Genomic DNA, 20641 nt, shown 5'->3' with positions numbered 1-20641 from the left:
AGCTTAATTAATAGGATCTAGACCTCACCTATGCTAGCTCTGGTGACAACCCTAGGTTATTCCTAACCCCGGGTTAGACCACGTTGTAACCGTAGATCTAATCCTATATCCCAGGTTAGTCAAGCCTAGGCTTTGGTAAGCCTATACGTTGGTTAGTCCAGTCATGGACGTAACATTCTCCTTCCCTTGAAATAGATTTATGTTGGTATAAATGAAGGTAGAAGAGTTGAATCGGTGATTCTTAGAGTATATTCTCAGTTCTTCATCTGATTCCAATGGTAGCAACTGTAAGATATCCTATGAAAGGAAATTTGGAATCAAGACATTTATCATGCATGGAGTATTAGCTCTAGAATCTTTACTCCTGATATGCTGTTTCCATCTTAGGTGCACTGGCATCGTTTCTAATTGACCCTAAGGTCAAGAAGATTTGGTATCTGTACTTTGAAGAGGTTATTAGGGAACTAATTACTCCATTAAAGTGAGTTTGGTTATCATGCAGGGGTGCTTCCTCAGGGAAACTCATGTGCTAAGCTGTGCAAAAGTAAATGAAAAAACTGAGGGATGAATCTTATGGTGCCACAAACCATAAACATTTTGAAGGTGATACTGACATGTCATGTTTTTTGTCTTAAACAGGTGCCTCCTGTTGCATTGCTCCCCAACTTTATTTTGCAACGAAAGGTGCTTCGCCCCTTTCGCAAACAGGTTGTATGAAAGTGTTGTTCTTGTTATTGTGTGCATTATATTCAAATCCCAAGTCTTCATTTTGTCCTTTTCCTCCTTGGTGTTTCTTTATAGTGATTTCATTTCCAACCCACTTGATGAGCTGGCAATTATCCGGATAAGCTGAACCTTTCTAAGTAAATGTGAAAGAAACACCGATTAGGATCAAGGAAAGTAGCAAACTGATGAGGGCAAATTCATAAAAAGGAGGAAAATAAAAAATAAACAAATTCCGCTTGAAATAATCCAATATTCGCACGCCCAATACTAGGTTTACCTTTTCGGTGATATCGGTTACGGTGAGTTCCTACTTGATCCCAACTCGGTAGGATAGGCTGAAGGACTCGGCATGCATTTGGAAGCGGCGTTTGCCACAGGGCAGGAAGAGTCCTATCTATAGCTTCCATCAACTCATCAAACGGTGGTCCGAATTGCACCAAAGGCCTCGCTACCGCTTGCATATCCAGCAAGGTGGTGTTACGGATAGCCAAAAAGGTTTCCGAGAGCTCATAGAGATCGCTTCCCCAGGTAGCCGGGGAGTCTTAGCGTGCCTATGTCTTCGATAAAGTCGTCCTGTATAATCCTCAATTTTCTCTTGATACTCGTCACCATTGGCTTTGTAATCATTCTTCCGTTTTCAGGCATGTCTTGAGGTGTTGGTTATTCAAGATTCAAATCAGCAAACTTATAGCTATTGGGGCAATGACACATTGATATTGCATAGAGCTTTTCCTTTCTGAGTTGAGTCCGGGTCCCTAGGCTGGGCATCCGTAAAGGATTACTATCTGCACAAGCATGGTGTATAAACACTTTCTCATTTCCCAATTCCACAGATTTGTCTTCCTACATTTATTCTGGAAGCTATATAAAGCGATCAAGCGACCTAGAATTCTCCTCTCCACACATGCATTTTATTTGTAGTTGTCCGTGAATTCTTGTCCTAGATACTCGCTCTGCTTCAAAGGTGACATCAATCTGTTTATTGCGTGGTCCTGATCACCACTACTTTTGTGTTTTCTATATTGACTTGCATTCCCGAATGTCTACAAAATGCTCTTAATGCATCCAAATGTGATTGCAAGTCTCCTTGCTTTTTTGCGAAGAACATCACGTCATCCACATAGATAAGCAGTAGCAAAGCATATCCAGCCATCCGGACACCCTCCTTGCTGTGTATTCTCATCCACTTCTCCAGATCATCTATAAAGAGGCTGAAAAGAGTTGGTGAGAGGGGGTAGCCTTGCTTAAGCCCTTTGTCATTACTTATGACAGATTTCCCGTTGGATCAGGATGCATCCAGTAGTGGCTGTGCTAACTCTGCTAGAGCTCTTTCAGAGAGTCGGTATGTGGCCTCTCTGAGGTCTTGAGGGACTTGAAGCTTTTCCAGTTCTTCCCACAGCTTGCTACATGGGACTGTTTCAAAAGCTTTCTTGAAATCCACAAAACAACAGTAGGCAGCTTCTTTCTTATGCTGGGCTCCTCTGCTGCAGCCCTTAGGGTAACCAAATGATCTATTGTCGAGTGTTTGGGTTGAAACCTTGCTTGGGATGGTTCCTTAGACTCCTTGCTCCTCTGCCCATTTGCTGATTTTTTGCTCGAGGATAGTGCCATATAGCTTTGCCATTAGGCTGCTCACCATGATTGTCCGATAGTTCTTTGCCATCTTGCTATCTCCTCCCTTGTGGATTGGTACAATCCTACTAAGCTGCCATTTTGAGGGAACCCTTCCGAGAGAGAGAGAGAGAGAGAGAGAGAGAGAGAGAGAGAGAGAGATATCGCGGGCCTATGGGACAAAGTGCAAAGTACACCAAAAGGGAAAAACTCATACAAGCCACAATGGGCTGGAGCAAAAGGCGGGCTAAGACCCTTCCTGGTACTATGCTGAAATAAAGAGCTCAATAGCTTGGTCTAGATTCCTAGAGGCCAAACAACAAGATACATGGGATGCCAAGTGGGAATCAATATCTCAGATGAGCAACAGATAGTGCAAAGCTTAGAGAGTTTGTGCAGGAACCTGCTGCCCTGAGGCAGCTGCAAGTGACTGGATAAAGGAGATATTCCTATGGCTTGGAGGGTCAGAGACAAACAAACTAGGACCTCTTAGAGACACTTCGGATGGCGACACCTTGGGGTCTTCCTTCGAGTTTGGCACTTGGCTCATCATTACCAATAGAGCGAGGATGGAACGCTGCAATATGAGTCGGTAATACTTTATTTATAGAATGGGCGCTGGCTAGACCTTTTGTTGGAGCCCTCTGGCCACCAAGTGGACAATCATTTTGCTTGACCATAACAGCAGCCTCATATGAGCACTCACCAGACAGTGGCAGCTTTGTTTGTGGGAGGGCTCCCCCATCCGAGAGGTGCTGTGGGACCCAAAGGGAGTGGTTTTGGCATGCACACATAGGGCAGTCCATATGGATTATAAAAATGGCCTTTTTTCACATGCCACACGTATTGACAAACACTTAAGTGGGCAATCTCCCCCTAGACACATCTCAAGAGAGGTGCTTGAGCAACAAGTACTGCACAATGTTCTAGTCTTTGCCCTCATATGATCTCATACTTCTTTCTCCTCCCCATTGGCCCATGGTTGGAGCAAAGATAGGGAGGGATGGCACTTGTCGCGGCCAATGTTCAGAAGAAGATCTCTCATTCCTTATGGAGCTGCCCCTCAACCTAGGTGATTTGGTTGGCCTCACTTAGTATTATAGCACAAGTTAGGTGCATCCAAAGTCTTTTCACTTGGGGGATGATTGCTTTGCTCTTACAGGGGAAGCACACATTCCACATAAAGATGGTATTCCCTGCCTACCTAGTGAGTTGAAGTTAGTAAGATATCAAGAGATTCAGGATGCCACTCTTCCTTCTAGGTAGCATGCATTGAGTTTTCTAGAAAACTATCTAAGAGACGATTGCAAGCATGACATCCTAGATCATTTGTGTAGCACACTATAACTTACAAGGGAAAGGCAGCACATTTAATTTTCCATCATTCTTGTTAAAAGATGGCTAGGCATCATATAAATGTATGAGAGATTTGGAAGCACAGTACAAAGGGTTTCAAAAAGACCACTCAGCATCCTTGAGTGTTTCTATAAGGCTTGACCTACAAGGATCTTTTATATTTTCATGAATCAAAAAATCAGTTGGTTGTATCTCCCACTACTTCTGTTGCTAGCACTTGCTCTTGGGATATCATAGGGCAATGAGCTGAATCATTGAGAAGCAAGCTGCAAGGCAGCTAGTTTTCTCTCCTTTTAGAGCATCACTAATAGATAGACATGTGTTGTAGGCATATAGGGACAACCTTGTCCATGGTGACTGGCACAGTCACATTTCAAGACATATGTCAACAACATATCAAGGGTGGACCGACCTTGGTCACAGTACTTGCGCTCCGCACATGTCTAGATATGTCTAACATGTCACAACAAGTCAAGGCAAGCCAACAACATGTGAAGGGTAGACACTTGGTCACACCTTGGTCACATGTTACGGAAATTTTATTTACGATATATCTTGCTTTGGACATTAATATTTTTAGTCGAGTGTGACTATGGCAAAGTACTCCATAGGAGCGCACCGGACGCGGCGGGGGTCCTAGTGGATACTTTGTGTGGTTAGTTGGGGACGCCTGACTAGCTTGTGTTTTTGCCATGCTAGATGATAGGTATTGTGGGTGATTCCATGTTAATACTGATGTCGCTAGTGTTATTGGTGTTGTGCTTGATTATTGTGTTTTGAGCACGGTTATGTTGGGATCGGTTGATTCGTGGTAATTTCAAAGCCTGGAGGTTGTTTGACATAAACTTCTTCCAACAAGTCTCCGTTTAGGAAGGATTGGAGTTAGTGCGAGGGTACCGATCGAGGTGTCGCACAGCGCATTATATATGGCCATGGGCCAATTTTGTATTTGTTTTATTATTGCAAGTTTGAGCAATATATTTTGTTGAGGACATAATTCATTTTGGGACCTAAGAAGGCTATGTAAAACAAATCCCCCATTTTTGGATGAGAGGGATAATTTTGGCTCCTTGGTGCTTTTATGAAATATCATAAATACTCTAGATGAGGAAGCGTGAGCCACTCATCTAGGGGGGGGAGATTGTATTGTGGACTAGATTCGCATATCCCTCTCCTAGTTAATTGAGGATGACTTGAACCATTTCTACTGGATTCATGGCCACTCCTGCTGCTGCGAGTTTATTATTGTAACTGAATTTTCAGATTGTTTTTCTAATGAGTTGCCAAGCGAGCTTCCACCAGAAAGGCCATAGGACCATGGGATTGACATCATACCTGGCAGTAGTCCACCCAATAGACCACCTTACAGAGTTAGTGCGGCACAACAGGAGGAGGTCATGAGTCAGGTAAATGAACTTTTGGAGAAGGGGCTGATTTAGACAAGTTCATCGCCTTATTGCTCTCCAGTTCTGTTGGTTCAAAAGAAGGATGGTTCTTGGCATATGTGTATTGATTACCGCGCCCTGAATAAAAGCACCATTAAGAATCGATTCCCTATACCCAGAATCGATGATATTCTGGATAGGTTGAAGGGGGGTGTTGTTTTCAGCCGCATTGATTTGAAGAGTGGGTACCATCAGGTTCACATACGTCTGGAGGATGTCCATAAGACGGCGTTCAGGACTTCTTTTGGGTTGTATGAGTTTTTGGTTATGCCTTTCGGACTCACTAATGCCCCTGCCACCTTCAATCGTATGATGGACAGGATCTTTCGAGACCACAGAGTCTTTATGGGTACTTTCTTTGATGACATGATTGTATTTTCGAAAGACGAGGACGAACATCGGGAGCATCTCACGATCGTGTTCGCTGAGCTCAGGTTGCAGAGGTTGCTCATAAACCCCAAGAAGAGTGAGTTTTTCATGGCTGAGATTCATTTTCTGGGGCATATTGTTTCTAAGGATGGGGTTCGTATGGATCCAGCTAAAGTGGAAGCAATACGGAGTTGGCCACAACCAAAGAATTTGCATGAGGTTTGTAGTTTCTTGGGTTTGTGTTCCTACTACCGTCGTTTTATCCGTCACTTTGCAAAAACTGCAGCCCCTATGCATGCGCTTTCCAAGAAGGAGAGACCTTTCCAGTGGGCACAAGCGGAGAATGACTCTTTCGAGGAGTTGAAGTGCAAGCTTACAACAGATCCAGTGCTGATTTTACTAGACTTGAGGAAGTCTTTTCATGTGCATGCGGTAAAAATGGTATTGGAGTTGTTCTCACACAGGATGGGCATCCTGTGGCTTATGAGAGTCGCATTCTACAGCCAGCTGAGTTGCATTTATAGATTTATGAGAAGGAGATGTTGGCTGTCCTTCATGCTTTATCCACTTGGAAGCATTATTTATTGGGAGCTGATTTTACAGTACAGACGGATCTTCAGTCTTTGTGCTACTTCTTGACGCAGTCTAAGCTCTTCGAGAAGCACATGAGGTGGGTAAACTTCTTGTCAATGTTTCATTTTCAGATTGTACATGTTGAGGGCAAGAAGAATGTGGTTGCAGATGCCTTGTCCAGGAAGCCACAAGTTTCAATTGTGACCATTGCTTATCACAATGAGTTGGATGAAATGAAGGATTTAGATGAGCAATTTGCTGAAATCTATGACCAGCTTATTAATGGAGAACGGCACGAGCATTATGTGCTTAAGGATGGGTTTATGATGATGCATGGCAGGTTATGTGTAACTAAGCAGCTAAGGCAAAAGGTCATGAGGGAATGTCATGATCCACCGTATGCAGGACATCGAGGTATTGATGCTACAGTTAAGGCAGTGGAGCATGTCTTTTATTGGTCTACATTGCGTCGTGATGTTGATGAGTATGTCGGCACATGCCTAACCTGTCAGAAGGCGAAGTATGATCGCAGGAAGACTCCTGGACCGTTACGTCCTTTGCCCATACCTGATGGACCATGGGAGAGCATAGCCATGGATTTTATTTTTTGATCTGACACCTACAGGAATGATGTAATATGGACGATCAGTGATCACTTTAGTAAATAGGTGCACTTCATTCCTGTACGGAAGAAGATTGGGGCAGATCATATGACGAAGTTGTTTATGCAGAATATCTTCAAGTATCATGGTATGCCAAAGTCCATTGCGAGTGATAGAGACCCGCGCATGACTAGCTTGTTTTGGCGGGGAATTTTTGAGAATATGGACAATGATCTCATTTTTTCTTCTGCTTTTCATCCACAGACCGATGGGCAATCAGAGGAGGCTAATTCCACAGCTCTAGATTTGCTGAAATGTTATGTTTCAGAGCACCAGTCACAGTGGGAGAAGTTCTTACTAGAGGTGGAAGACTTGGATGAGATCCTTGTATCTGAGAAACCCCGCCACATAGGGAAAGGAAGGTAAAAGGTAAAGTTGTACGATGCTATTTGGCGAAGTTTTGTAACTATTTATCATTGCATGTGAAGTGGATGAAGGAGGACAAGTTGGCAGATACTCCTCAGGTGTTACAGCTTTATCTTGAGGCTTTCCAGTTGGAGCCCACTTTACGTGGTACTCATTCAAGTTCAGCAGAGCGCCGGGTGTTTGTAGCATTACCTGATGCACAAGTGGAGAGTTAGCACTTCCATTCTTGTTGTACATACCTGCTCATGTATCTTAGAGGACACTTGGTGTTGCATTGTGTTTCACCTGAGGTACTGGTTGCCGACAGTATCTTCGCCGTGACGGCCTCTATGATTGGTGTGCTAGCCACTTGGTTTTGATGCATCTTATGCGCAATGTATCATGTATTTGTTACCATGGCTCTACAGATACATATTCATTGTTGGTTCACTTGTTGGCGGCATTGGTACGCTGTCCTTTCAGGTTTGGTTGGTCTGTTGGGTCGCTCCCATCTCAGACTTGGTTGATCTGTTGATAGCATTGTTGGCTGTCTTTCAGATTTGGTTATTTAATTTGCTTTTGATTTTTCCATTGCTACTCTTTCTTTTTGTTTTGGTTTGCCGGCAATCGAGGACGTTTGCCTTCTTTCAAGAGGGGGGTCCGTCATGAGGACGTGAAATTATGGGACTTTTGATTTGCGACTCCCGTAATTTGCGCATGACTGCCTTGAGCCTCTGGGACGCGAGGGTCCAGCCATGGGACGGGACTTGGGGAATTAAAATTCCTAGTGGGCCCTTGGAAATAGTGAATGTGCACCGAGTTACTAGGCAATTAATTCCTAGTGCCAAAGTGTGCAACAGGGGGGCCAAAAAAGTGGTGCAATTAAAAACTTCTATTTTTAGCATAGGACTACAAAAGGGGCCAAGTACTCTTAATTTGAGTTCAGTTGGCCAAATCAGTTTCAGAAGAGCCAGATCATCAGTTGTGACCTGCCAGAGCCTGCCAAGAGTTGCTAGAGCAAAAATTGCAGATTCCCAAGAGCTTCAGGAGCCTGCCAGGGGAAAACGTCACCAGTCAGGGCTTATACCAGCACATCCAGGACCTGCCAGAGAAAAACGCACCAGATCCAGGGCCTATAGCAGATTGCGATTTCTGCCAGGGGGGTGTGTTGCAAATTGCGATCCAGTTTCCACGTCTTCCGGATGTGCTAGGTGACTGCGTCCTGTTCTAGTATTGTTTCTAGGTATTTTCGGGCTGCTAGAGGGATTGCGATTTCTTTTCAGGAGTTTCCAGGCTGTCCAGGCTATGTAGGGAAATTGCGATTTCTTTTCTGGGCTGTCCAAGCTATGTAGGAAAATTGCGATTCATTTTTGAGGCTGTCCAGGAATATTGCGATTTAATTCTGGTGGCTTCCGAGCTGTGCTAGCTGACTTTGGCAACTTTCCAGGTGTGGGTGTTCGCCTCTAGGCTGTTGTTGGGGCTGTGCCAGAGCAGAATCAGCTTATCTCCGAAGGATCTTGGGTTTTCTAGCCAGGTTGACCTTTCTTCTGTCGATTCAAGGTAGAAGAAGGCTTGTCTTTGCCTGCTTTTGCTGTTCTCAGGTTGGTTGCCGGCTAGTTATTGCGTTTGGGTTTCTTTCCTCGCAAAGAAGGGTTGATTTATGCTGTTGGGCAATGGCCAGGGAGGCTATAGACTGTGGCAACCCGTTGGGAAGTGTTTGGTTGTTTGATTGCACCAGAGTTCAGTTGTTGAGGGCTTTGCCTTGCAGTTGTTCAGCTGTGTTGGCTGGTTGGGCACTTGGATGTGCGATTGCAGAAGTGGTTCAGACAGTGGATGCTATTGGGGTCTCTGTTGCATGATTTGGTTGGTTGAGGATACAAGATTGCCTAGGGATTGGATGCCGTTCACCGTTTGAAGTTGAGCAGGGAATTACAGGGTGGGCTGGACGGGAAGTCTAAGGGCGTTGGTTTGCCTGTGGAGCAGCTTCCGAGAGACCTTTGTAATCAGCCTCTTGGCTTCAAATGAATGTTAAATGAATACCGCAAGGGGCGCCAGTGTTTGGGGCCAATCGGTGTCTTTATTAGTAGGAGCGCTCTAGGTCCCCTGTGATTTGTGGTGTGGTGCAAATTTATTTGTCTATTTACTGTATATGCTGTATTTACGTGGATCCTACCACCCTTTACGTTGTTGAGGCTGGTTTCATAGTTCTAGCGTGACCACTTCTTGAGCGTCCCAGAGGAGGGATTCATCATCAAACTCCCATATCTCAAGGACAGAGGAGTCTCACATGCACTGAGGATCGCCATTGGACAGATGCGGGTTTCATCTCATCAGCTGAGGATTGAGACAAGGAGGGCAACACGTATACCCCAGAGAGTAGTGGATCTGCATGCTATGACACTGGGAGTGATTGAGATAGAGGAGCGATTTCTCTGCGCCTACCTAGCCTACTATGAGATTCGGGGGTGATACCACAGTCTCTATCAGGATGGGAGTGGCTTCGGCCCACTATCACGATTGATCCACTTCCATGACCAGGTCTGCATTGGGCTCTATCTGCTTGAGATGCGCTGACACAAGGAGACCTTGCTATGATAGATCAAAGAGTAGCAGGAGGCGACCAGACCACAAGACACAGAGGCTGACCAGACATAGCGGCATGTCACAGATTTCTATGCATTCGAACCAGCTCCAAGAAACTGGGGGGTGGAGGAGGAGCCAACTAACATGCGGGCAATTTCGATTATCGAGAGAGGGTTACAGAGGCCACCCATGACACAGAGAGTGACCAAAGCACACTCTATTGAGGTCCGACCTATCACAACTTTCCTCAGAGGAGACCGTCTGAGACGAGGGGTCACTCTAAACATAGCTCGTCGGGTTTAGAGATCGAGGAGACAACGTCCCCCTCCGCCACCACAGGATGAGACATCCTGATAGACGCAGATCCGAGACATTTTCACCACTCATAGACAAGCCACTAGAGTGCCGGGTTTCAGATTCTGAGTTCCACCTCCATCTCTTAGCCTACTTCAGATAGCACATGATATGTTTTGTACTTGATTTTGTTGTATCTCCCCAAGTGAGAGGGTTCTCTGTCTCAGCAAAAAAGCCAAGTGACTTGTGCCAGTTGTATATATGTACACTTCTGATTTTCAGCACATATATGTAGATCTTAACACATTGCAATCCAAGCAAGGTGGTCAGAAGTTTTCATTCATGCAAATTTATAGATTATGGGGAGGTTTTGACAAGATTGGTAGAATTTAAGCTAGTTTACTCTTTTTGAAAATTTAGAGGGTATTTTCTGCACTCTTCCAAAGTTTATATGTTTGGGGTTTATGTTCCTTATAAAAATTGCACAATTCTGTGATGGCAGGTAGGTGGGACAGTACTTGCAGCAAAACTTGCAGTAGAGAGAGGTTGGGCTGTCAACTTGGGTGGAGGGTTTCACCATTGCTCAGCAACTAAGGGAGGTGGCTTTTGCACATATGCTGATATATCACTATGTATTCAGTTTGCATTTTGTGAATTATCAATATCAAGGTAGGTCTTTTATATCTCCTATGGTTATCAGTCAGAAATTTTCGTTCACATCAAGTATGCATTAATTCAATACCAAGTTGTGCGAAGGAAATTTTGTTGAATAATAAGATGCTGAAATTTATTTTGCGTGAACATGATGTTGATCTCTCTTCTCATTTATTAACTATTGGAACCTAAATAGGGCGATGATAATTGACCTTGATGCACATCAGGGGAACGGCCATGAAAGAGACTTTGCTGGGGACAGTGAGCCTTGTTCTTTATGTTCAAAATCTTTCAAAACTCAAATGCCGGATACAGATAATTTTTTAATGTACTAATAATATCTGGTACTAACAGGATGTTTTACTACTTGGCAGAAAGGGTCTATATACTAGATGTATACAATTCTGAGATTTATCCTCTGGTAATTATCAATTTGTTTCTTAAGAATTTGATGGAAAAAGATTCTATATACAATATGTGTGCAAATGTCAGATGCTCTCTCATATTTCTTAGTGTATTAGACATAAGTTTGTTGGATCTGAATCTCAATTTATTATTGCTTAATCTGTGCACCAGGATTCAGAAGCAAAGAGATGGATCAATCAGCGTGTTGAGCTGCCAGTAAGAAATCGCAACATATATATAGTGTGCGATGATTGATTGACAAAATACGCGATTTTAATTATGAGTGTGGATTCATTTTTTTACTGCTTGAAGAGAGACCATATATGCTTTTCATATGTTGGTCAATTTTCAACAGAACCTGAACTGTTATTCTTATTAAGTTGAGAATAGGCTGAACCATTTTCATTTTTACACGTTTCCCTGACATACCCTCTTCCAAGAAATAAGTTTTGGTGTGAGGGTATACAAAGATCTCACTGACTTTTCTCGTTAATGACTTCTGCTTGGTGGCTTGCATCCATTAATACAAATCTGCTATGCTTGGGCTTTAAAGTGTGGTACAACAACTGAGCTTTATCTCCAACGGCTGAAGGAAGAATTGAAGGTATAAGTCTTCTTCATCTCTTGATTTCTCTTTAGACTTGAGGACCCAACTGACTATCTTACTAAGGTGGTGATATTGGAGTTGACGATTAAAATATCATCCTGTCAGTGTACGTTGGATTTTCCAAAAAAAGAATCCAGTTTTGAATTTAGTGTATCCTTTTTTAGTGTTCTTGTAAGTACAATCACCTAGCACAATGGTCCTAACTGAGGATAGCTTGATGACAAGGTGAAATTCCTGAGCTTGAAGCAATCCTTGCAGGATGCATTTGCCTAAACTGTTTTTATGATTTTTTGGATTGAGGACTTGCATGTTGCAAAATAATCATCTTTATATTTTAAGTGTGATGTGTGGCTCTTTTAATACAAGCTTACTTTGCTTCCAAAGAGATTTCAGTGTCCAATTTTGTATCCTTTTGTCAGAGTTGTTCAAAGCCTACTAGTTGCTAATCCTAGAACCAATGCTCGTCATTAATGAACAAGTTGATGACAAGGTTGACTTTTTGAGCCTGAAGCAGTACTGCTTTCTCTTGTGTGAATACAAAGGATTTTTGTTAATTCAGTACTTGTACCGACATCGTTCTGTTTCAGAAACTAGTACTAGAGTCCATTCCAGATTTTTTTGCACGGAGATTGGCTTAGCAATGTGCTGGTCTTTCAGAATAATATTTTTACACGTTTATTTTCATATCTAATTCATGTTTTTCCTGGCATTCTGCTGGATGAATAGGTTGCTCAGGCTGCATTTAAACCACAATTGTTGATCTATAATGCTGGAACAGATATTCTTGCTGGGGATCTGCTTGGAAAAATGCTTGTAAGCTCATTCCATTTGTTCTGTAAAATCAGGAATCTATCGATTTTCCATTGAAGATTGTCTCAATTCAAATGTTTTATTTGATACAGCAAGCCTACTCTTTGCAGGTATCACCAGAGGGTGTCAAACAACGTGATGAGATGGTGTTTAGGTTTGCCAAAGAGCAGAACATCCCCATTGTAATGCTTACGTCAGGTTTGCATCTCTCTCTCTCTCTCTCTCTCTCTCTCATGTGGCTTGCATGAGCATGTGTCACTTTGATATTGCACTTTGTCTCATAGACCCATCAGTCTTCCGAAGACTTTAACAAACTTTTTTCCTTTCTTTCTTGCGAGGCCTTTTGAAGATGTTAATACATCTGTGTGTGTGTGTGTGTGTTTCTCTCCTTTTTTATCTGGATACCGTTGCCACTGCTGAATTTCATTGGGTTTTTGTTTAAAACAAAACTTTAGACGTTTCACTTCAACAGGAATTGCTTAGGCTTATAGCAACCTTTATAAATGATGGCCCCTCCACTCCCCTTGCGCCAATTTAGATAATCAGTCAGAGCATGAGAATACATGAGAAGACGACTACCAAAAATGAAAAAGGTGATCGTTGTAGGGTCGGAAGATAGAAGACATCGAGTTGCATGTATGAGAAAAAAGTGGTCAGCTGAAAAAGAGATTGAATGTAAATATTCCAAAGTCTTTTGGAAGAGTAGTTCTATCCATTGGATTGTATGCCTTCTCAGCATATAATAGCAAAACACATGAGACAATTTGTTAGAAGATGGAGTGAAGTTGAGTCAGTTTTGGTTTGTTCTAGTGAGTCCTAGTGTGAGTTTTAGTCTAGGGTGTCCTAGGGATGCCACGTGTCACATTGGGAGTTATCCCACATGCATTGGTACTCATATGTGTGTGTGTGTGCTCTATATAAGAGCTGTACTTGTCACTTGTCACATCAATCAAGTATCAAGCCTACAAGCTCTTCGGTCTACATGTGAGTACTTTCATTTTGTTCATTGCTCTTGCTATTTCATTTCCATTTCATTATGTCTCTCTTTGAGTATCATTATCTCTCTCCCTAGCCTACCCTCTCTCTCTCTCCCTCTCCACCATGCACCTTCATGTGGTATCTGAGCCTCCTTTCCTACCTTCCCCTTCTCCATGTTCAATCGAGAGGATGAGGAAAGCCCGCAAATGGAAGCCATCCTCTCCTCCATGATTAAGCTCCCTTCCACTCCTTTCTCCCCATCTTGTTCTCTTCTCACCCTTAGCCTCTTCATGAGCTTCTCTTCTTCAACAAATTCAAGCTTGGAGCAGTTGCCATTGGTGAAGCTGCTGGACTTGGAGCTCTTCATCGCGAAAACTTCACTCTAGACCCCTTTTTCAGCAAGTTCGTGGCCTCTCTATCAGTCGCCACACTGTTTTGGATGATTTAGGATTTGGTTGAGGTCGTTTTTCAGCTGCCGCCTTTATCTCTACAGTCTCCCACCTCTATCGCTGCTGGACGACACTCTGAACAGCAAATCCAGTGCTGAAATCTGAGAAAACAGTCAAAACTGAGATTTTTGCCCTAAAAGTCGAGTTTTGAAATTTCAGATTGGATACTCAGTATTTTTTGGGACTTTCATGATCATAGCGCTCGAGTGTTTCTAGGACACTTTCTTGCAACAAATTTTGACAATCCCTAAATTTTTGAAAGCCCTAATTTTTGACAGAAATCCTAATTTTCAGAATTTAGGGCTTTTCTGACTTTTGCAGTCCTTTGGCATAATTGAAGCCTCTGACATGTAAATTTTTTGGGGATTTTTCAAAATTGATGTAATTTCATTACTATTTGGTACATTCATTTGAGCATTTTGCCTCCTTTGGGCATAATTGCTCAAATTTGAGGCTCTACTCCGATCTTGGTGACCCACATCGCGACATTGTGAGACTCATCATGTGATTGCTCCTTGTAGTTGCTCCCATGGCCGACATCGACATATCATTCGGGGCATTCTTGCCATATTCTTCACCGATATACTTCTTGGATCGGGATGTGCACTCTTATGTGCAGCAGCTACATGGGGTCATTTACAGGTTCTCTGCCCTTGATATGCATAAAATAAATGAAATATATTTTTATTTTCTATGATTGGGATCAATAAAGGTTCTCTACCTTGAGTAGTCCCTCTAAAATGAATGTTTGAGATGTCAATAAAGGTTCTTAGCCTTGGATAGTCCTCCTAAAGCTATATATTGATTTTATATTTGTCATGTGTGGCTCCATGTCCCTGATTAGTCCCTGGAGCCAGGAGGGGGATGTACTGTGGGAGCCATATATTGGCTTTGATAGTCACTAGCCTTTGAGTTAGCATGAGAGTCATGTCTAGTTCTAGACCATCGTTGCACAGTTCGATGACCGTCATTGTCTTGGTTCCATTCCAGTATGACTCATCTTTCCTCCATGGGGGGGTGTTAGGAAATGGAGTGAAGTTGAGTCAGTTTTGGTTTGTTCTAGTGAGTCCTAGTGTGCGTTTTAGTCTAGTGTGTCCTAAGGATGCCACGTGTCACATTGGGAGTTATTCCATATGCATTGGTATCATATGTGTGTGTGCGCTCTATATAAGAGTTGCACTTGTCACTTGTCACATCAATCAAGTGTTAAGCCTACAAGCTCTTTGGTCTACATGTGAGTACCTTTTTTTTGTTCATTGCTCTTGCTATTTCATTTCCATTTCATTATGTCTCTCTTTGAGTATCATTATCTCTCCCTCTAGCCTACCCTCTCTCTCTCTCTCCCTCTCCACCATGCACCTTCAAACTTGTGTTGACAAAAGGTTCGAGGGAGGATGCAAGATGGAGAAGATTGAGATCACTATTCTAGAGGCCTAGTGAGAGGGGCTTAGATGACATGCTGCAGATGCCATTGAGGCCTGCTAGTTGGACAGGCCAGTTCTTGAGGACAGGAGCCTTCCTTAGTGTTCATTTCGTTGCCTATCACTACAAGTGGTGCAAAGATGGGGTCCTTTGCAACATGCCCTCACATGCCTTCTCAAATTAGGCTTGGGAGGAGGCCTTCATTTTAATTCCTGCAGTTCTCAGTGACCTCAAGGATGACCAGGTATTAGACCCTTGGCACAAAACAATTTATGAATCTTCTGCTTCTGGTCATTTATGGTTTAATCTTATAGCTGCCTAGCGATTCTTAGTTATTTGAAACTTTCTATAGTTGCCTAGGGATTCTTAGTTATTTGAAACTTTCTATAAGTGTATCACTTGGTTTTTTTGCTCCCCAGGTCTTTTCGTATTGCTAGCTGTCTCGCTTGCAATTACTTTTCCAGACTTGCTTTTGATCTATGTACATGTTTTGAACTTGAGTTGTGGCTTAGAGCTGCAAGGTTCACAAATAACTTTTGCAGGTCTTTTGGTCTGTAATCTAGTAGAGAACTACGCATGAATCACTCCTTTGATGAATCTAAATTGGTGCAATTAAGCCAGAAAGACTACCCAATTTGGGTTTCACAAGTTGAGCTTTAGCTCTTCTCTGATTACCCCCTTGCCCTTGAGATGATAGCTGTGATATTGCAGCCCCTAAAGTGGGTTCCATTGGAGTGGTCCTCATCTCGACCTTCTTGGGGTTTCGACTTCGCTCTGACGGGAGAACAAAAGTGGAGTTCGGTGCTTTTCGATCTCATGATGAGGGACCAAATGTTCCATATGATGACTCGAGTGGCTAGGACCACAAGGGAGGGGGCTATAGATCACTTATGGGGACACGGCTATTTACCAGCTGGGCTTCTCGCGAAATAGACGTGGATTGGGCCTAGTAGAAGCAGTTACTTAGTTGGAGGGTCTGTATTTCCATCTCTCAAGTAGTGGCCACTGATGTTTTTTACCAAGGTGAGCTTATCACAGGGCGGGCAGTTTGGATGGCTCTTCGGATGTGAATGTGTACACCCTTCTTGTAGTCAATAGCACCTAGCTTTTTAGAGGCCGTTGATTGAGAGCCTCCTAGATGTTGACTCCTTGGTCGTTGGAGGTGACTTCAACAACCTAGAGTTTGCGGAGGACAAGCAGGGAGACACTTCCTTCTCAGAGATGCCTGCAAGTGAGGGAGCACATGGGAGGAGTTTGTCTTCATCATCAGGAGGTGGCCAAGACGTGTGGAGAGAGCCAGAGTTCTCCAAATTTCTGATAGCCTTCTTTCTCCTTCGACCAGCATAGGCATGATGGCGTAGTAGAGCATCTTGATAGGTTTTTGGGAATCTTGCCACATGCATAGGGAGGACTTGGCATTATTGGCCCCAAGATGCAGAGGAAGCCCTTCCGGGCAAGGGGTACGAGGTCTCATCCTAGGCTCTCAGCCCTAGAAGCTCTTGCTCCAATGAGGGCTTCTCAAGAACACCCCCCGCACGGCTGGACAGTGGCAGCAGTCCCATAGGTGGATTTTCTCAAACAGGGAAGGGCTTCCTCTTGATGCGGAGCCTTCACAGGGTGTGGAAGCGGTTTTTTGGAGGTGTTTGAGAGGCAGCCACTTGTATGGCATCTGGAGGTGCATGATTGGGAGGAACTTATGCTACGGCACGCAGTGGTTGGGAACAGTGGGACAATGGCCAAGCTAGGTCTTTTGGAACTTGGAGACACCTGCTGGCGGAGGTAGAGGCATGAGGGCATGCACTTTCCCATCTGAGGGGTAGGCACCCGAATGACAGACCTTGAGGCGGTGATCCCATAGGCATGGTGGGAGGGATTGCGTAATGCCTCAGCCCCCACCACTGGTACAGTCAGTCCTTGAGACTGGAGTGCTCTCCAGATCCAAATTTTGTGGCAGTCCTGTGGCTCTTATCATTGCATATTTTAGGCCGGGGGGCCTTCTCCAGCTTGAGACTACGAGAGACCTTGAAGCGGACAGGGTTTTAGATACGCTCAAGTGGGAGAGGGTCAGATTAATAGGCCGCTTGAGCAAGGGCTAGATCATTGACACCGTCCCAGTCTCAGTGGGGTAGGATGGGATGGATCCGGGGGAGTGGTTTTGGCCACTGTGGATAGGGCAGTCAGACAGGGTAGAGGAGGTGCCCTTTTTCTCCTATACAACTCGGATTGGGTGGCGTCTACAGCTAGAGGCGGCATCCTAGTCCCCATCTAGAGAGCGGCATTGGTTGGAGCAGCAGGTTCCCTTGGAGGTCATTTTCCGCTTTTGGTCACAATTGTGGACCAGCCACAAGCCTTGGAATATTTCTTGTTTCTTGTAGTTGGTGGCACATGGAGGACTACCCATTGACCTGTGGCTGGAATAGATGTTGGTAGATGGTAGATGTCATCGTTGCATGTGGAGACGATTCCACATTGTCTTTGGGGCTGCCCGACACCCCAGAGGATTTGGTTGGGTGCCCTCTGCATTGTGGCCAGCACGCAGAGGATGGAGCAAGACATCACTTGGGGGATGGTTGCATGGCTGATGAAGGGAAGCCACCTTGTGCTTTGGTAACGATTTGAAATAGATTCATCAAGTTTGGGTGCAAGGATTAAAAAATGCAGACCACAGCCCCATATGCATCACAACTGAATGGGCTGGGAGAAATACTGAATAAAATTTTGATGAAACTTGATGAGCTGTGTGATCTCCACACAAAAACGTGACCTGAGTTCTTGGGCAACATAATTGTCTGTATTGCATATTCATGAAGTATGTGCATGTAAAAGTGACCTATGCCTATCCCATCTGCAATAAGGACTAAATGAGAATATTAAATTGTGTAAATATTACTTCATTTTTTGTAATAAAGTTTAGTATCTAGGAGTAATAAAGAAAATGCCACTGTGATCCCCCCAGAGTGTGCTTGTGAAAACATTGTTTCTGATATCGCTATGTGAAAGATTTTGTGCATCGCTGTGCATTTGTGGCAAGTTCAGGTGAGTTAGAGCCCCAAGCACTGGTAGAGGATCACAAAACTATGTCAAGGCATTGAATGTGAACTTTCTCAGATCCGGATAACCTTTGCAGGTTGTTTAAAGCTGCCATCAAAACTGTTTTCACATGTTTGTATTTACACTCCTTGAATTGATGTTTATTCTGGGTTGCTCTCAAATATACGGTGCTTTCTGAGACATGAGTTTAGGCACTCCAAATCTCTGCAATCGCAAGTGATTTCTTCTCTCTTTCCATAAATTTTGGTCCTTGAGCAGTTTCGCTGACTGTAATTAAACTATAATACATGCATATGAGCAATCATCATTTTGCAGTGACACACACAATATTCATTCACCTCATTCTTTTCATATGTATCTTTAGATTTGATTCTATGTGGACTTTATCTCTTGCTGTGTGAAATCTACTCTATTATCTAGAGTGGAATTTTATGTTGTATTGTATAAATGGTGGAAGGGCTGTCTAATCAATAGCTAGAATCCATGTGGGTGTTCCTGTCAGAAGGGCTTGTGAAGAAGCATAGTCTTTTGCATCTTCCGAGTTAGCTCATCATACTCAGTTTGGTGCTAGAATGCATGTGGTAGAAATGCCTTTTTGTGGAGTTTTATTGATGTTTCTTCTCTCAAATTTTAAAGAAGAATGCATGGAACATGTACTAGTTTCTCAACCATGTGGAGGTCCTTGGCTTATTTTTTAATTTTGTCAAAAAAATCTACACAAAATGTAGTTTCCTGAGTTGAATGTCTTATGGGAGGATGAATTCTCAGATTGATGCTTAGTCCTTGCTGTTCTGCCTTTATAACAAGCAGGAGGCTATATGAAGACAAGTGCAGAAGCTATAGCAAACTCCATAAGGAACCTGTCACTCAAAAACTTGATTTCTCTAGAATCTGCAACTCCGGGAGGGCGATCTGATGAGGCAACGCCGACTCTGTGTTCAATGCAGCATTGACTGTCCCCAATGCAGTTGCCATATGCTCAGATATACTGGTCGATTGAAACTTGGATATTTTGCTCAATTGAATACCTGATACCAGCTAGAATCTGCAAGCTTAGCCTATTTATTTTTGAACTGCTCGTTAACTCTTCAAATCTTTTCTAGACATCTACAACTGCCAAACATTCTACTTTGACATGTTTTTAACGTCCTCATGGCAAATGGTAGTTCGTACCATTGGCGATGCAATTGGTGTCTTATCGATATAAGGGAGTATAATGACATGAAAGAAGGGTGTTCATGAGATAGGGGGCAACTGAAACTGCTGGCTGACAGCAGGTGTAATATTGTGAATTTTGAGGGTCAATAACTTGGTCTGCACAAGCAGTTAGATTTTCCAAAGATTTGTAATGTGTTTTGGTATGTTGCAAGGCTATAAAACATGTAGGGATCTCATATAAGGATTGCTCTTGAATCGTCTACATAGAAAAGATAGATATTGTAAAGTTAAAGTGTCTCTCTCTCTCCAAAGCGGTTTATACACAATAGATCCTATTGCAGCTCATCCTATGTCTCTATATGCCAAGAGGATAGTTTGAGACCATGCCTATATGGGTCATTTTGTAGCGTTGTATAATGCCACCCTTGAGCTAACCCAAAGCATATGACTGTATAAGCGTTTGACTGTCATGTTCTATGTAAAATTAATTTTGAATGAATTTAAGAAAGTTGACTGCTTTGAGATCCTCTAGTATACTGTGAAAGCACATAGGTGGTCTCAGCTACATGCTATATGCTTTTCAATTGCTCATAGTATCATAGTCAATGCGCTTCGCAATATATAAAAAGAACCGCATTACTAGTTTGAATGGAAGACTAAGGTGGGCGATGTATAACAAATTTACACAACTCACAACTTGCAAGAGTAGCAATTGTGAGTAAAGATGGAACAAGCAGATAGCAAGCAATCTGTTGCAAAAGACATATAAAAAACACTCAAAGCTAGCAAACCTACAAACACAACCAATGCAATTGAAAAAAAGAATCCCACCCAATTGTGTGACAATTACTAAAGTCTTGGTGATAAGTAGATACTTATCCTCAATCAACTCAAAGATAGGCGCTCAACAGTTGCTAAAGGTTTTGCCTTTCTTAATCCCTGAATGATCGAATTTGAATAGATCCAAAATCTTAGTGTATGAAAAGAGAGGATTCATAAGTTCACATGCATTAAGTCATAGCCTGAACAGCAACGTATAGTCAAGAAGTTATTAGTCAAGAAGTTATTATTTGAACCCTTTTGGAATGCTCGCAAAAATTAACCATTGACTAAGTGGAGTAGGATCTTTTCCTAAGCTTGACT

The 20641-nt window shown here is 43.1% G+C and overlaps 1 protein-coding gene across 1 annotated transcript in view; it reads left to right on the top strand.

The window, feature by feature from the left end:
• The window catches only part of LOC147898938 (histone deacetylase 2-like), a 35189-nt gene extending 15445 nt beyond the window's left edge, over positions 1-19744 (top strand). Inside the window, exons 5-13 of the mRNA XM_087378305.1 lie at positions 640-708; positions 10467-10633; positions 10815-10879; positions 10993-11039; positions 11195-11239; positions 11577-11627; positions 12357-12443; positions 12551-12638; positions 19151-19744. Of these exons, the coding sequence (XP_087234431.1) occupies positions 640-708; positions 10467-10633; positions 10815-10879; positions 10993-11039; positions 11195-11239; positions 11577-11627; positions 12357-12443; positions 12551-12638; positions 19151-19293 (762 nt within the window). The 3' untranslated portion in view covers positions 19294-19744. The remainder of the gene's footprint in view (positions 1-639; positions 709-10466; positions 10634-10814; positions 10880-10992; positions 11040-11194; positions 11240-11576; positions 11628-12356; positions 12444-12550; positions 12639-19150) is intronic.
• Positions 19745-20641: the final 897 nt, after the last annotated feature.

This window comes from Dipteris shenzhenensis, chromosome 8, assembly GCF_047967505.1.
Source record: "Dipteris shenzhenensis isolate YYH24624 ecotype China chromosome 8, Dip_SZ_1.0, whole genome shotgun sequence".
Taxonomy (NCBI): domain Eukaryota; kingdom Viridiplantae; phylum Streptophyta; class Polypodiopsida; order Gleicheniales; family Dipteridaceae; genus Dipteris; species Dipteris shenzhenensis.
This window is presented reverse-complemented; position numbering and strand designations above follow the sequence as displayed.